The sequence below is a fragment of the Aspergillus luchuensis genome, chromosome 7 (genome assembly GCF_016861625.1).
Source record: "Aspergillus luchuensis IFO 4308 DNA, chromosome 7, nearly complete sequence".
Lineage (NCBI taxonomy): Eukaryota > Fungi > Ascomycota > Eurotiomycetes > Eurotiales > Aspergillaceae > Aspergillus > Aspergillus luchuensis.
In genome coordinates, this window is record NC_054855.1 from 441,361 (window position 1) to 457,954 (window position 16,594).

At 49.9% G+C, this 16,594-nt stretch overlaps 7 protein-coding genes across 7 annotated transcripts; 2 read left to right on the forward strand and 5 right to left on the reverse strand.

Moving 5' to 3' along the window:
* Nucleotides 1–138: 138 nt before the first annotated feature.
* AKAW2_70185A (uncharacterized protein) lies at nt 139–2,618 on the reverse strand (the record flags this gene model as incomplete). Its single annotated transcript, XM_041682738.1, has 9 exons — nt 139–626; nt 677–860; nt 906–1,081; nt 1,134–1,404; nt 1,455–1,993; nt 2,038–2,181; nt 2,259–2,329; nt 2,388–2,510; nt 2,563–2,618. The coding sequence occupies 9 exons, from the start codon at nt 2,616–2,618 to the stop codon at nt 139–141; spliced, it is 2,052 nt and encodes a 683-aa protein (XP_041547069.1).
* A 961-nt stretch (nt 2,619–3,579) lies between these two features.
* AKAW2_70186S (proline racemase family protein) lies at nt 3,580–4,488 on the forward strand (the record flags this gene model as incomplete). The annotated part of the gene is made up of 1 exon (XM_041682739.1): nt 3,580–4,488. One exon carries the CDS (start codon nt 3,580–3,582, stop codon nt 4,486–4,488), a length of 909 nt encoding a protein of 302 aa, XP_041547070.1.
* A 307-nt stretch (nt 4,489–4,795) lies between these two features.
* On the forward strand, nt 4,796–6,153 carry AKAW2_70187S (uncharacterized protein; the record flags this gene model as incomplete). The annotated part of the gene is made up of 2 exons (XM_041682740.1): nt 4,796–5,007; nt 5,070–6,153. The coding sequence occupies 2 exons, from the start codon at nt 4,796–4,798 to the stop codon at nt 6,151–6,153; spliced, it is 1,296 nt and encodes a 431-aa protein (XP_041547071.1).
* A 171-nt stretch (nt 6,154–6,324) lies between these two features.
* rpnL (proteasome regulatory particle lid subunit rpnL) lies at nt 6,325–7,242 on the reverse strand (the record flags this gene model as incomplete). Its single annotated transcript, XM_041682741.1, has 2 exons — nt 6,325–6,603; nt 6,685–7,242. 2 exons carry the CDS (start codon nt 7,240–7,242, stop codon nt 6,325–6,327), a joined length of 837 nt encoding a protein of 278 aa, XP_041547072.1.
* A 2,956-nt stretch (nt 7,243–10,198) lies between these two features.
* AKAW2_70189A (uncharacterized protein) lies at nt 10,199–11,140 on the reverse strand (the record flags this gene model as incomplete). The annotated part of the gene is made up of 1 exon (XM_041682742.1): nt 10,199–11,140. The coding sequence occupies one exon, from the start codon at nt 11,138–11,140 to the stop codon at nt 10,199–10,201; it is 942 nt and encodes a 313-aa protein (XP_041547073.1).
* A 543-nt stretch (nt 11,141–11,683) lies between these two features.
* SED4_3 (S53 family peptidase) lies at nt 11,684–13,514 on the reverse strand (the record flags this gene model as incomplete). Its single annotated transcript, XM_041682743.1, has 2 exons — nt 11,684–11,963; nt 12,028–13,514. The coding sequence occupies 2 exons, from the start codon at nt 13,512–13,514 to the stop codon at nt 11,684–11,686; spliced, it is 1,767 nt and encodes a 588-aa protein (XP_041547074.1).
* A 1,337-nt stretch (nt 13,515–14,851) lies between these two features.
* AKAW2_70191A (uncharacterized protein) lies at nt 14,852–16,195 on the reverse strand (the record flags this gene model as incomplete). Its single annotated transcript, XM_041682745.1, has 1 exon — nt 14,852–16,195. The coding sequence occupies one exon, from the start codon at nt 16,193–16,195 to the stop codon at nt 14,852–14,854; it is 1,344 nt and encodes a 447-aa protein (XP_041547075.1).
* Nucleotides 16,196–16,594: the final 399 nt, after the last annotated feature.

The window sequence follows — 16,594 nt, forward strand, 5'->3', positions numbered from 1 at the left end:
TACTGATTTGACGGCTGGAAGGGAGGTTCTGAGGCTATATCAAGAGAAGCAGGGTAATTTGTGAGAAGGTAGTCGATTATCATATATGATGGGAACAATGCCATTGAAATGCTCAGCTGCAGGACGTATATGCTAGAACTACCAGATAGCATGGTTGTCCATCATCGTCGATACCCATTCTGCGTCAAACAATTCGATCGAGTTCGCCATGGCCATCATCTCAGCAGATGTCAATGATGGCTCAAATGCACATCCCGTCACCCGTGTAGTCTCACCCCCAAGGAAAGGGTCAGCACGAGAGTTCTCTTCCATAGGTGTTGCTGTATGAGCTTCATGTGAAGAAAGCGGGTGTTTTGTGATAGAGTGTTGAAGAACTTCAGGATTGGATTGCCCATTCTGGTCCTGGTTTGGCAAGAGCAAATTTAGTTTCTCGTCTAGCTGCTGTATTTCTGAATGCCGGAACCGTGCTATCTGATTCCCAGCCTCGACCATGTCATTAAATATTAGGTCCGCTGTAGCGTGCCACCACGTATCGTTGACTACCAATTGACGGTCAATTGCTGGAGCCATTAGAAGAACCACCGTGGAGATGAAAAGAGATTCCAGATCAAAAGTCAGGAAGGTTTCTAGTCGTTTTGTTAGTGCCATAACAATATCGGACGGACGTGTTCTTTACCTAGAAGGCCCTGAGACGCTAGACAGTGCAAAATTCTTATACTGTGCAGCGCAGAGTCTAAGCACATCTTGATCAGATTCCTGACATTGTGAGATTTTTGGAGGGATTGAACACATGTTTCCGCAGACTCGAGTCGGATTTTGAGAAAGCAGAACAACAAAGGCCTGGTAGCCACTATTACGCACTAATCGAGTCAATATCAGAATGATGGCTAGAAACTGATTCTCACCTGTTGATAAAATAGGTGTAGATATGCTGATACTCGAGAGAGTCCACTGTCTGTCGCTTCAAGATGCAGAGGAAATGACTTGTTCAGTTCATCTGCCAGTCCTGCTAGGTTGGACAATGCTCCTTTGATGTTCAATAAAAAGGATCGGTCCAGTCTGCCATCAGTGGCATAAACTCCTGTATCTTTTTGAGTAAGGTCATTGAGGCTAAAAAAGAATGGGAAGCTTACTGGCGTTAATATCAGCTATGCTCCGGCATAACTTGATGTGCATGTCTAAGCTTGTGATGTTTTCCGAACTCACAGGAGAGGGCAACTTGGTTTGAATGAAGTGGTCGTCGACAGACTGCGGAAGCCCCTGGATAGATGTCATGTGCCTGTCCAGAATATAGACAGTCCACCAAATCTTCCGGCACCTCTCCACACTATCCCGTCCCAGGTCCGTGACGGGCATACAGGTGTGCATGCCATGAGCCATGGCCATTCGCATCGCTTGGCCCACCTGTATCTAATTAGCTAACGAGTTTGCAACTACCCCATGGGGAGCCTGACATAGTTATGAGAGGCAGTTCGACAGTCGAGAGATTGGTAAAAAATGGCAATACAGCATAGGATCTCAGTCGATACCATCGGCGAGGAGTAAAGGAGGGTGTGATCTGGCAGAATTTGCAAAGCTTTGACAAAAAGGCTGATGCCAGCGGGCTTTCCTTTAAGGTACTTCACTTGAGTGAACATTTTCCCGAAAGCTATAATGATAAGAAAGTGGATGTACCATAGCCCCCTCGGTCTTGTCCGCTGACCTTCCGAGTAGAAACTATAGAGTGATTCCTTGAAGTCACTGTCATCAAACAAGTGGTATAACCGCCCGCAGCGAAACCTGACGGCATTGATCAGGAATATGGCATGGTCAAGAGTTGGAATGACAGGGCTTTCTGGACTCGGATCAGTTCGAGATCCGTCCCAGCCTAGGTCATATGCAGTCCCCTCGAACGCCAGCGCCTCTGTTGGCAAGGATTCTTTGTGGACATGTTCATGAACCATACTGAGTACGCGTCGAGCGAAGGACCAATTAGAGGATGTCCCTAGATAATCTAAAAGTTGTTAGACATATCGCCAGGTCATGACATGAACGTACAAGTTCTTCCATTGCCCGGTGACATAAAGGCAGGTGGCCCAGAGACTAGTGGATTCACTAATCCAGATTCAGGATTTTCTCCGTCTGGGGGAGTATAATAGTTATCTGGTGTGTTCTCGGGAGGACGTTCACGAGAAGCTGAGCCTGAAAATGTTAGCATTCACCTAGTGGGGAGACCTTGAGGAGGTCCAATGAGTACTAACTATTATCGGGAGCCGAACCTAAAGATGTGTGACGGTCACTTGTATGTTTCTCCAATTGTGCTGCTCTCTGCTTCAACTCCGCAAGTTGCCTATGTAGCTTCCAATTGTCAGTGGACGGTATAGATGGTTAGGCCCAGTGTGGCAGACCTCCGTGTCACTAGAACCTTCTGGCTCATGTCGTCGAAAATGCAAGAGAGGTTTCGGTTGCTACAGCTAAAGCATGACTGTGTTCCAGAGCACTTGATCTTCTGTCTTCGACATCGTACGCACCTTTTCGGAAATCTTTAGCGATAGTAGTTAGTTCAACACGAATGACTCTTACACCTTAGCTGATCTCTTTCTGGCTTGTGCGACGCCTGCCACTGAATTTTTTCTCATCTTGGGTGAAGCGTCCAAAAAGCGATTCAGGAGAATGTTCCAAGTACGACGGCGTAGTAGGGAAATTTAGTAGGAACATGCGATAGAACAACTTAGAGTGAGGTTAAGAAACGAAGTTCAGCAGAGTTTCGGAATAGAAAAGGTGTATTGAGAGACAAGATAGATGAAACCACAGATGAGAAAACGCTATATCATGAGAAGAGATTGCAATTTGAGAAGAAATTCTGATAAGAAAGATACTATAATATAAGAAAGACCGGTGTGCGAAGAGACAGATGCTTATCAGAAGAGACCCCCACAAACAGGCGGGGAAGTATACCCCGCTCACCGGCGTATTTCCATATTAAGACTTGCAAATAGCACCAGGTTGACTAACCATAGTGAGATGCCTTTCATGACTCTACGACTATTTTCCATGATTCTGGTATTTATGATGTCAACAGTATCTCTGAACTATTGGTTCGAAATTGTTCCCTTATAAATTCAATCGAAAAGCATTGAGCATATTAGCCAAATCTCTTCCTTTTTTCATTTGAAACACAACTAATCGTAGATGAGTGATCTATGTTGATTGCGATAGTTGACAAACGAAAGTATCACAATCGTAACAGCCGGTCGGGAACGTTGCCGATGCATATTGTAAGATATCGCTTAGGCTCCCGACAGACTGATCCACTCCCCCGCATGCACTCTATCACTGAATGGCAGTATTATGTTCCATCCAAGTCATGAACGATCGACAAGTGACCCGACGCATGAAAGGAAGATGTCTCTGATCGGCTACACTGCCGGTGATGTGGCATTGGCTATCTCTCCTGCTACGGACAGTACGCAAAGTATCAGTAGAGCAGACATGCTCGAGCGGGCGCTGAAAGCGATAAATAGTCCACGAGCTCTGGCTAATCCTACGAGCTGACATTCATCTCAAACCTACTTCCCTTGAGTAATATCCACCGAGAAAATGAGAGTCGCCAGATCCATCAACGTCGTGGGCTGCCACTGTGCCGGCGAAGTATGCGACGTAATCGTCGGGGGTGTTTTGAATCCCTCGGGATGCAGCACCATGTATGAGAAGCTCGTTCACTTTCGCGACAAAGAAGACCATATCCGCCAGCTTCTCATGCAAGAGCCTCGGGGGCGACCGGCTATGTGTGTGAATCTCGTTTTACCTCCTTGCAACCCAAAGGCCGACGCTGGGTTCTTAATCATGGAGACTGAGGAATACCCTGCCATGTCTGGAGGAAACACCATTGCCACTACGACTGTTCTCCTGGAGACAGGCATGGTGCCCATGACTGAACCAGTCACCAAGATAATCCTGGAAACCCCAGCAGGTCTAGTGCCCGTCACCGCGGACTGCGAGGGTGGGAAGTGCAAGGCGGTTGCATTTGACAACGTCCCTTCGCTTGTTTTCGCCCTGGATTACAAGGTCGATGTCCCTGGACTGGGGACTGTCTCGGTGGACATTGCATGGGGAGGAATGATCTACGGGATTGTCGATGCGACTTCACTTGGGATTAGCATCAGCAACCAGAACGGGCCGAAGTTGATTGAATACGGAGAGCGGATCAAAGATGCTCTCCAAAAGGCTCCATTTGTTCCCATCCATCCGGAGAACCCCAGCATAAGAGGCGTAAGTATCCTTGAATTTACAGAGCCACTTCAGCGGGATACTATGACGGCCGTCAATACCGTTGTGGTTTCTCCAGGGCGATTCGATCGGTGCCCGTGTGGCACAGGAAGCTGCGCAAGAATGGCAGTACTTCATGCCCGTGGTCAGCTCGCAGTAGGCGAGAGATTCCAGCATCATAGCATCATTGGAAGCACTTTCGAGTGCCACATCCGCGGGACAGAAATTGGGGGACTATGACGCTGTCTTGCCGACGGTGAAAGGAAGTGCTTGGATCAATTCGTTCAAGCAGATGGTGTTGGATCCCACTGATCCATGGCCGGTGGGCTTCCGAGTTGGTGATCAATGGCATATGGCAGAGTAACAGCATGAATTTACGCTTTGGAGTGTAGCAGACAATCACAGTTCGAGTTATGTCCATAATCATGTATATATCCTGACTAAGCATAGCGGGATGTATTCCCAAAGCAGCATAAAACCCAAAACGGCAATGCAATTCATCCCACTTGAACATTTGATATAATAAAATATTGATATACTATCAACCATGACAACAATGGCCCAACACCCCACCTCAGATACAACCATCTTTCTGGACCAGCCTCCAAGCTGTCTCCAATTCCACCCCTCTTCCCGGAACCACTTCCTCGTAGGCACCTACCTGCTCTCAGAACACAAGGAAGATGACTCTGCACCAATCCAACAAACCAAAACCGGCAGTCTCCAATTATGGCACTTAGATCCTGCCACAAACCAGCTGTACCATCCCCCTAATACTATCTAAATAGACAAGAAATGCATGAACCTAACAAGTAACACAGAACCCTCCGCCACAAACACCCACTCCCATTCGCAGTCTTCGACCTGCACTTCCACCCCACTGACCCAACCCTGGCTGCGATAGCAACCAGTGCAGCATCAGTGGTATTTTTCCGCATCACCCCCGACTTTGATGCAGGAGAGGATGTCAGTTCCTGTATCAAGGAGATCCATTCCCACCAAGTCCACGAAGACCCCTCCATCCCAGCCCTCTATCTAGCCTGGTTACCTGCTGGATGGCATTCCACCACCACTTCCACCTCTACTACCAACCCCGAGGGAGAAACAGAATACGGCTTCGCCGTAACCTTCTCCGACGGCCTAACCACTATCTTCAACACTAACTTATCATCCCTTCCCAATTCTTTCTCCATAGCAGAGGAATCATCCTACCCCGCAACCCAACAAATAGAAGTCTGGTTCGTAGCAGCAGCTACATACCCTCCACCTCAGTCCGATGGGGATAAGATGCGCTACATCTTTACAGGGAGTGACTTTGGCTCGCTGCACACTCGCTATCTTCCTGCTCCTTGCAAGAGGACCAATTCAGAAGATGAAGATGAAGCTCAGGCTAGCACGCCCATCCTCTCCCATGACGACCGCGCCCGCCACCACACTGCAGGTGTGACGGCCATCCTGCCCCTCCCTGTGCCTATGACTGATGGCGCGCCGTGGCTTTTAACGGGAAGTTATGATGAGTCGTTGCGGGTGTATCATGCTTCTCGGCGGGGGGAGGTACTGGGGGAGATTGGGTTGGGGGGTGGGGTTTGGAGGTTGCAGATTCTTTCAACTCAGTCTCGTACGTTGAATGGTGAGGAGGGGGTTAAGGAGTGGGAGTTCCTGGTGTTGGCGAGTTGTATGCATGCTGGGACGAGGGTGGTTAAGGTGCGGGTTGTGGGTGGGGAGAGTGGGGAGTTGAAGGAGTGTGAGATGGAGGTGCTGGCGGAGTTTACGGAGCATCAGAGTATGAATTATGCGAGTGATGTGTGGAATCTGGGGGGCAATCACGGGGAAGGAAGGGAGTTGGTGGTTGTGTCGAGTAGTTTCTATGATCGGAGGGTTTGTGTGTGGCGGGTTAATGTATGAGTATACTTGCCTAGTCTACATAAGCTCTGGGAAGAAGGAGATGAAGTAGGTTTATGTTATGTTCGTAAAACGCTCGAGGTCATATGCAGAAGTGAACATCAACAACAGGTATACCAACGAAACACGCCCCGTCCCGAAACGAAACCCGAGAATGAAATGATTATAGATAAATCAGACGATGGTCTCCAGCTCGCGCGCATAGCCGATCGCATTCTCGATGATCGTGCCGCTGGCCACGAGGATATCCTTCTCGGACCGAGCAGCTGCCTCGGGCTCGACGGGGAAAAAGATGCGGCCGTCACGGAGGACCCAGCCGCGCTGCTGGGCGAACTCGATCACGGCGCCCTCCGATTCGAGGAAGAGGAGGTTCTTAGCGTTGGAGATGGGGAGGGACGGGTACGCCTTTTCGGAGCAGTCTGCGATTTCGCTGCGGATGGTTCCGACCAGGACCTGCATCATCAGCATTAGCTAACCAAACCATCGACAAGAAAACGCGGCGCGCATATTATAGTCAAGCATTGATATACTCACATTCGAGAACAGCGCAAAGTCCTCCGAGGGCACGCGCTCGGAGTTGGTCTCCCGCCACACCTTATCGTAGCTTCCCTCCATCAAATTCCTCTCCAGCTCAACCGGATACTTGATGAACGGATCATCCTCAACGCTCTTGCCCTTCAGACTCGCCTCCTCGACCAGACCCTCCAGAACCGTGTGGAAGCTCGTGCTGTCGCCCATGCTCAACAACAGCAGCAGATACAAGCCTGTGATCTTGCTGCGCTGGCTGTTTCGGATGTCCACGTGGCCGGCATTCGTGCTGTCCCGCTCCAGGTCGTAGAACGGCTGCAGCTGCTGGTAGTATCGTGTGAAGGTGGGTGCGTCGGTCTGTCGGATAGAGGCGATGGCTCCGAGCTCGAGAACCTCGCGGGCCTGGGCGACCAGCTCGGCGGGTGCCGACGGCGTGGGAATCAGGACATTCTGCAGGAGGAGGGCGCGCTTGCCGCGACTGAGGAGGTCGTTGACGGCTTCGAATTGTTGCCGGCCGAGGGCGCTGTGGAGCTCGGACACGATGACCTTGAGGTCGTTGGCCATTGTGGATTAGAATAGTAGAATGTATCGGCTGTGGAGATATATGTGTGCGAGGAGCAAGATAGGGATGAATTAGGAATGATAGACTGGTTAGATTGGTGTGGTGGTGTAGTGGTTTCGAGATGGAAGTGCTGGTTGTGACGTTGGCAGCCGCAGCTTCCAGGAGCTTCGGAGAAGCCCATCACGTGACATCATCGGGCAAAACTACGGATCGAGCTTATCTTGTTTACAGCGTTTGAACTCTTTTCTCTCTTTTGCAAAGAGCCACTGGCTCTTCTGCTTACACGCTGCATACTTTCAACTATGTTTCATTAAATGATGTCACATACAAGAAATTTGTCATTTTGGAACTTATAAAAGACGCCCACCGCGTCATTCTTGGCCGCCGCCTCCTGCATGAGCCTGATATTCTAGGCTCCGTAGCTTCCAAGGACCTTCTGCGAGCCACTTGCAGAGGTCATACACCTGAAATCCAAAAGCACGCCCTTCTTTGGCCAGAGACTGCGCCGTCTTGGATATGGTATCTACTGCATTCGGTCCGCGACATCCTCACTACCATCTTCCAGGCCAATCACAGGTGAAAACCCACCCTACTGATCGCGTGACGTCCCTTAATCCTGTGGTCAAAAATCAGACATCATGGGAGAATTGAAAGAGACTTACAGCCCCTGGGACACTTCCAAGGTCCACGATATTCCCTCCGCGATCTTTACCGGCCTGAATACTAGCCGTACCCAATTTGGCTGAACTGTGTAGTGCAGGACAGCGCCTTGAAAGGGGGTCTTGCAGACTTCAAACCGCGTTTCATACACTTCTCATGAAGCTCCCCGGAACCCTTAGTCGCGAATGTGCAAATGGACCGTCTGTCATCACGCATCAGGTTAATTGTCGAGTGGACTAGTGCATTACGCCTCCGTGGGGTCTGTACTCACCTCTGGGACGTCTGGGCGTGGCCCACCTTACCCAGAGCTTGGAAAAATGACAGTAGCGTGCCGTTAGTGGATGGCAGTACCCTAGCCACCAGGCTTTTGAGGTGAGGAACGGCTCAAACACCTTCGGTGGCTCGTCTGGGTGGTTCCGTAAAACATGCCTACTACGACAGATCCGTTGAAGTTGGCAAACAGCCCCATCTTTGGGTCCTCTTTTTGGGCCTGCTGGACTGCCACAGTGGCTTCGTTGATGGCCACATGGTCCTCTGGGCTGTAAACGTTGATATTCTACTTAACCTTGATCAGAGGATGAGCTTTGTGGTCAAACCATGTCACAATGCCTGTTTAGCATGTAGGCTGCACGAGGAAGATACAAACCTCCCAAAGGAGATCCGCCGATATCCAACCATACTGCTAATGTAGCAGTTGGTATATCCAAGCAGAGCTGATTGTTCAAAACGGACATCCATATCCATGGTTGGAACCTTCCATGTTATTACCGGGCTGGCACCGGTATGAAAGTACATCAGATGCGCCTTACTAGTGGGATCGCTTAACAAGCGTGGATAGAAATTCAGTTCGCGACACGATGTTGTGTGATAGGATTGGGTGACTGGCTATTCTGAATTTATTAGAGGTGCCAGTTCACGGAAATAGACTTTCGACGCCAATTTGGTGTATGGATAACAGACTGTGGTAGTACTTTCCACTGGTGGCCTGAGAACCATGGCCGCACTTTGGTGCTTAGGGTTGAAAACACATCTTACGTTCATCAATGAGAGTCTGAACCGTTTTCTTTCTCGTCCATTTTACTATACCTATGAGACCAGAAGGCCCACGTAGTATTGTGTCTTGACATCTTTTTTGCGAGCCTAGAATGTGACAGTGACTCACACAGGGACATTGTATAGTTTCTGGCATCGTAACTTATAATAGAAAGCCGAATCTGGCAGCCTAAGACGTTTATCAATGGCCCTGGGAATTAGTACACTAAAGGTGGTCAGTTTATTCTTAGATCAAAAGAAAATCATTTCTAAACGGAAAAGAGTACGGAGTATAAGCCCACGTCTTTGTGCTTAAGCACGTGTTTTACTATGTGCTTTACTCGGGTAGTAAACTTTCACACGCAGTATATACTGGACGACTGAAACCAGTGGCTTGATACATGACGGTTCTTTTCACACTTGACCCCAAGCTCCCCACTAAGGTCCTGTCTCACCTTCCTGGGTACCATTCAGACCCTCCCATCCCCCTTAAAAACCATCCCGACTAGTTGCCAAGGAAACATGGTCGTCCAGTTCTGCGACGATTGTGGTGACCTTCTGGAGGAATCATCCGATGACACTCTGAAATGTGGGATATGTGGAAAGACCGCTAAGATTACACCACCCCAGCCTCCCTCCCTAACTACCGCAGGGCTGACCAAGGGCAATAGACATGGCAATGCATCGTGCGCAGGTATCCACATCAGAGAATTTCCCTTCCAGGCTCAGAAACAGACTGAAATCGAATACGCAATAGGTGACTTAGAAAACTATTGGGAAGGGTCCCTCCATTGACATGGCATGCGTCAAATGTCCTTCTAGGGAGGTGACCTATGCCCAGGTTCAGTTGCGGAATGCGGATGAGGGAAGTACTATCTTCTATACCTGTGCTAAATGTGGACATAGGTAAGTAGGGGTCTCGCGTGAATGCGGAATGCTTGCTAATTCTGGTGCACCAGATGGCAGGAGGATAATTGAGGTTACATTGGAACACATCTTCTGCCCCGAGGATCAGAGGGTCATTTTATCGTCGGCTAATGACTTTGATTTCACGATGATCTTGCGAATGGCATGGGGTCTATACTTTGTCCAAGCCAACCCCTGCATGGAGGATTTACAGTCAGATCTAATATGGCACGAGGCATTCATATCATTTCCAGATAACCGTACATTGCAGAATCACATAAACAGTCCTTTACATATAACATGCTCAAACAAACCAATCATCCCATCTCACCCTCAAAACCATAATCAGCATCATCAGCATCAAGCCAAAATCGCCTTCTCATTCTCCTTCAAGAATGCATCCACAGAAGTGAGACCCTCCGCCAACGCCCCCAACTGCTCACGACAATTGTTCACTCCATCCCCACCGGGCACCTCATCCGCCCATCTCGACGAAGCAGCACCAAGATGTCCCTCCTTGATCATCCCATCCACGACCTCATCATCCAAAAACTCCACCTTCACCTCTTCACCCACCACCTTCCCAATCTTCCCTGCCAGCTGCTCCACCGTCACCACCTCCACTGCCACATCAACCGCCTTGTTCGCAAACCTTTCAGGCTCCTTAACCGCCGCCGCAACCACAATCCCCACATCCCGAGCATCCACCAACGGCAGCTCCGTGCCGGGCCGATATGCCACGCGCAGGACCCGCTCTTCCTTGAACGCAGGGAACATGAAGTCCCGCACAGGCGGCAGGAGGTTCTGAAGGAAGTGGCCCGGTCGGACAATCGTCCAGCGCCCGCCCTCCTTCGCTTCCGCTACTTCACGAACACGATTCTCCAACGCATGCTTGTTCAACCAGTATTCCTTCATCGGGTGAGCACCACTTTCCCATCCGGGAAATGACTCATGTTGGCCTGTCTTCAGCGCTGTCCCGAGAATAATATGCGAGATAGTGGATGATTCCTTCGCAGCGAGAATGATGTTCTCCATGCGCTGGAAATCAGCCTCGGGTTTGCCGGTCTGCACTTCGGTAAAGAACACGGCGTCCACATTTTGTGTTGCATTGCGGAGAGATTCCAGGTCGTCGAGATCGCCTGTGACGAGACTCGCACCTTGTTCGGCGAGTTGGACTGCAGCGCTGCTGGCTGGGTTGCGCACGAAGGCGGAGACGGAGTGGCCCGCGGATAGGGAGTGCTGGACGACGCCGCGGCCTTGGTTGCCGGTGGCGCCGATGACGAGGATGGTTTTGGGAGACATTGTCAGTGGTTGGTTTGTGGAATTGTAGATTTGAGATGTGAATTGTGATTGATAGAAATGTGATTGGCAACGGGGTGGTGCAGGGAGAACATTTATAGTCGTCGTGCTGCCTAAGCTGCTTGTTAGTGCTTACTGCGTGTATAGTAATTCTTAGATCTTACAGACGGGTGAAGGATCTCTCACCGTAGTAAGTTGTTGTGTACAAGGCTATACGGATGCGGGTAGGTAAGCTTAGAGGTTTCAGGGGCGATTAGCTTATGCAGTATCTTCTAGATTACTACTGCTGTAGCTAAGTCAGTGGACACATGTAGCGGGTGTCCTAACGCATCGCGGATGTTGTTCTCAACACAAGCACCACAACCACTAGCCAATTCTAAGAATCCACACTCAATCACTAGTACCACCTTTCAATTCCTACATTCATCGAGCTTCTTGGTTTGGTCACGAAATCTATTCGTCGCAATCATTTCAAAACTACTCCCCATTGGCATAACAATAGACGAATAACATTAGCAGCGCATAACTAGGACAGCCCGCTGCGTACTAAGCTGACAGCGCCATCTGCTCCAGAGTCTGATACAGAGGCGTTCCCAGCCCGGTAACCGGGTCCCATCCCTTGGTGGCATTCCAGCTAGCATACGGGACAAGAGCTCCTCCATTAGATCCCTCACAACCCACTGATCCACCGTCTACAATATCCGTGAAACCTTTCTGGTCCAGCGAGTAGAGCCACGGGTTCAAAAACCCTAAGGTGGGTTTACCCTGCTTGAGACGTGCGGCGTTTAGTCGGGAGATGACTGCTGCGAAGACGGGGGCGGCGGCACTATGATCGCATTAGCTCGTTCGATTCTAATTGTTTGCTTATGTGCTAGTGATGGTCTACTCACCTCGTTCCCGCAGTCTGTAACCATTGTCCATGGTCCCTGATAACATAGTTGCTAGCCTGAGCCGACACATCAGGAATGCCCCGTCCGTCTCGGTTATACAATCCATCCCATTTGTCACCTAGACGGGCGAGGTATGCTTCCACGCTAGTGTTCTGGTACGACGGACGAGCAAAGCGCTCGGAGAACCCACCTCCCGAAAAGTCCACAGCCTTTTCCGGCTCGACGCCCTCCGTCCCACCCACGGATGTCACGAATGGACACGACGCCGGGAAGATAGGTTGAAAGCGGGTCCTCTGACTTCCATCGTTGGATACACAACCCCCTCCGACGCCCGAGTCTCCGCTACTGAAGATCACCGAGACCCCGCGCGCACCTAACTGGGCGAACAGATTGCACGTGGCTTCCGTGTATTCCTCCGGAAGGCTTTGCTCCTCCTCGCCGTAAGACGTGCTAAGTACTGCAGGGAGATCCTCATCCGGAAGACCCACCAGATAGTGGAGCTGTTCGAGATACGGCTCGTTGGTCGACCCGTCGGTACTCACCGTACCCGTGTCCGAGACGGACGGGGCACGTCCGGCCGTAGTGTAGAAGGTCGCGTTAGCGTTGAATGCCATGGAGAGGGCGTATTGGATGTCGAGGCTGGCTTCGGTGCTACTTTCCTGGGAGTTCTGGGGGTTTTGGCCTCCGTTGATGGAAACTACGGAGAAGTCGGCGTCGATGCTGTCTGGAGAATATACTTCTAGGAACTCGTCGAGGTCACTGTAGCGTGCGTATTGGTCGAGGTAACCGGAAATTCCGAGGACGTTGCGCGAGTCAGGGGTTGCTTTGGTGCTGGGTAGGCCGTAGAGTTGGCGGAGGCATGCTGGCGTTACGCCTGTTAGGCAGTCTTCGCTTATTTCGTCGATGTTGATCGATACAGGCATGAGGCTCGGTAGACTGGTTTGGGTCTTGGGCTGTCCGAAGCGAGTCGTTGGCTGGATCATTTGGAGATAGGGATCGATCTCTTCTGGGACTGAGTACTGGAGTGTCCTGATCTGAGTTGTGTTCGTCTCCAGGTGGTGGAAGTTGTAAAAGTCTGTCTTCATCATTGCCTGTGCTTGGGCCAACGGGACTGTAAAGGCGACCCAGTCCCCGCGATCTTCAATAGCATCCGATGGAACATGCTCCGATTCAAGCCAGGAGAAAATGGTCTTTGAGACCTGGTCGGATGGGCGCATAAAGGCTCTCACATCGTCGCGTTTCATATGCTGTCCATAGTCTCGGTGACCGGGTGTCGAGATATCGATGACTTTCTGCTCGAATTCCGCCTTGTAGTTATGATGCATCGACAACCAGAACTTCATCGGTGTGGATGGCGATGGAGCTGCGCCTTTGCTCCATCCTTCGGGGATGCTGCTTAGTTGGTCTACCACGACATAATCGGACGCTGTAGCTACAGCCGTGTGTATAAGGGAGAGAAGTCCCATGAGATATTGGATATATGTCATGGTCGCTTGAATGTCGCATTAGTTTCAAGTACTGATACCGGGAGTAGTCCCAGGCGAGGCTGTCTCAAACCTTTACCCACGTGCGGATTAAATTGCCGCAGAAACTGAACTGTCTCTTGCACTCCTAGTAGGATGTCGTGCTGTGGTCGCCCGTAGCTCCCTCCCTCGATATAAACCAAGGAAGACCGACAGTTGTTGTGACGAACACCCCTCTTCTCACCCGCAAGACTTTTGAGAAATGGCGGGTATGCCAATAAGGCGGGGTCTTGTTACCAGTTTCATCGGTGTGGTTGGAGGAGACGCGTTAAAGTTATCGAGCAATCCAGAGGACATGGAGAATGTGACAGCGTGTTTACCAACACAGAGAGCATGTAACTCCGCAGATCCACGGACACTAGACGCCATTTTTGCTGGAAGAGCTTCGTTAATTGTTAGGCTATAACCATGAATTAGCATGTCTGCGATGTGCGTATTGAGTGTCTTTTAGCGAGATCGAGGTCTGATAGTGGTTCGAAGCTTCTACGTCCTTGGCAGCAGTGCGACTCGCTTAAGGGGCGGTCCGGTCGGGATTGAGTCTATTCAGGGCTCAATGCGCGGTTATTTATTGACTCCCTTATTTAGCAAAGGGGGCGTTGGGAATGCGCCAATCAAGGAGTGCGGGAGGCTGCAGCTTGTTTTCCGTGGGAGATAATCCTGTGGTTCTCTAGCTGAATGGAACAAAGGAATTAGTGCAATTTAATAGAAACCTGCAGAGTAAGCCAAATACCCTGCCTTAGCTAGAGCACGTCATAACAATTGATCATGTATTGAAGAGCTCCCGGTCATATGCTGCTTGATTCACAAGGACAAAGGACTGGAGTCATCTACCAAGTAATCAGTTGCTCATACTCCGATTGCCTTGTTGTAATGCTGACACTGTCTATCAATGGTAGACATGTCCTATACCCGTTGAATATCTCATCGGCTCGACAACTGTATCAAGAAAGGACTTCTATGTTATGTGGACAAAGACAGCCAGAGTCGTGGATCCCAGTCACCGAAATGCTTACAAAAAGCTTATCAGTCAAAGATGTGCAATATGGTATTTTAGCAACGCTCTCTAACAAGACATTTGGGCATGGGGGACTCAAAGGAAGAGGTACACAATTCTTACATGATCATAAAACTAGATGCGAGATGAAGTGCAAGATATTCAACATATGTCAATAGTGCTCTTTAAGTAAGAGTGCTATTTACTGCAACACTTTCCTATTCGTATCTAGCTATTTCTAGCCTGAAAAGACTTGTCATCTTTATTAGATCAGAAGTTTCTCAGTCCCTACTGTATTGCGTCTTCTCTATCCAATGTACTCCGCATGCTCAATAAAGACGACATCAGACCTAAGCTGTCCTATATCTTCATCCCGTAGACATGTCGCAACTACGATATCTCCTTCACGCGTCTTGGGCAATACGAAAGTCAACCCCTCTACCTCATTGCATCTTGGCTTTCGTACAGCCTCGGGCAATCCCAAACCAAGGTTGAAGTCGAAGCAACAGCCCTCTAGTTTCGCCCACGAACTGAATATAAGATCCGTTGTTGTATCAATCGACGCGCCAAAGGAGAATTTACTCTTGTCAGGCGTACGGCTTAGGAAGGTTGCAATGGCACGCGTGTGGTGTTCCAAGCGTGATCTGTCACTTAGGGCTAACCGAAGCTGCAGTGCAATGGTACCCAGTGGCTCCTCAGTGAGTCTCCTCATCGAAAACCCGGTATATACATTGCTTTGTATGGGACCGGGGTAGAGGGAAGAAATACCGAGAATGCCTCGTACATCAACGGCACGCATCAGGGTCGAGTGAGTGGAGGGGTCCAACCGCCGCAGACGAGCCCGAGTAACAGATTGCCAGATGAAGGCTGTGAGAGCATCGTCAGTGGAGACGAAGGATGGCGGTGCGAGGGATGCTATAGCAATTGATTTTAAGGCTTCCTGTGAGCGACGAGAGATCTTGAAAGATGTCCATGAGCATTTGGGCATCAGAGCCTCTGGCGAGTCTGATGGGTGTCTGTATGGAGCGGGTTTCACAATGTAACGATCGAGCTCGGTTCCTATCGTATGGCTGTCTTCGAGCAAGGGAACTATATCACGGCGTGGGAGATTGCCGCCCCGGATCTCCTTGTCTGCGAAGTCATCGTTTTGACATGCCTTAGAAAATAGATGGATGATATTAGTTAGGCCGGTCGCATCCATAGCATTGTGTTGAGCGACGAAGGTGAGAATAAGGCCTCCCGTGATAAAATTTGCTTGAATGAGGAAGACAGGCGCCGATTCATCTCGGTTGTCTGGGAAAATATTTCGAGGCGCCAGAGTGTTTTGGTCAAGCATGCTAATAGGGAATTTGGCACGCTGTAAGACCTTCATTGTCGCGACTGAAGGGTCATGCTGCAGATCTCTCACTACCAGCTGGGCTTCGTTTTGCAGCGGCCTGATCAAGAAGGAACCCGTATCACCATCTCCCGAGCCCTCATTGACAACCTGACCTGCTAACCACGGGAAGCTTGCACTGAGTCTCTCAAGACCTTTGGGGAGTGTGTCGATGATTTTGGGGCATGCGGAGTTGTCCGGGAGGGGAAAGCAGAAACATGATTGAATATTGATAGTGAAGGTCTGTTGACCGAAAATGTCGAGATAATCGTTCATACTGCTTGAGCAGATAGAATGGGAAGTGAACTTGAAAGATGGATATGTACATCCCGTGAATATATATATTTATCAATATGCAGTGGTTGCATAAATCATGATTCATAATGAGTTGGTAGCACACTAGACCTGATCGGGTCGCCGACCGAACCTATTTGTTAATACAACCAAGAAACACCCTGCTGAATATCCTCGCACGGTGAAGGACTCCACGCATAATAAAAAGTGCTTTTCGTAAGGGGCTATTTGAGTGGAGTTGCGCAACAGGAGCCGGTGACTCGAATTCGAGTCGTTGTATAGCGTCAGCGTCGGGCACATCGCCACCCGTCAAGAGCTACTACTTGGTAAGAGACCGCTGTCTTTTCGTGCATCATGTCTGATATTGTTATGCGAAAGAGA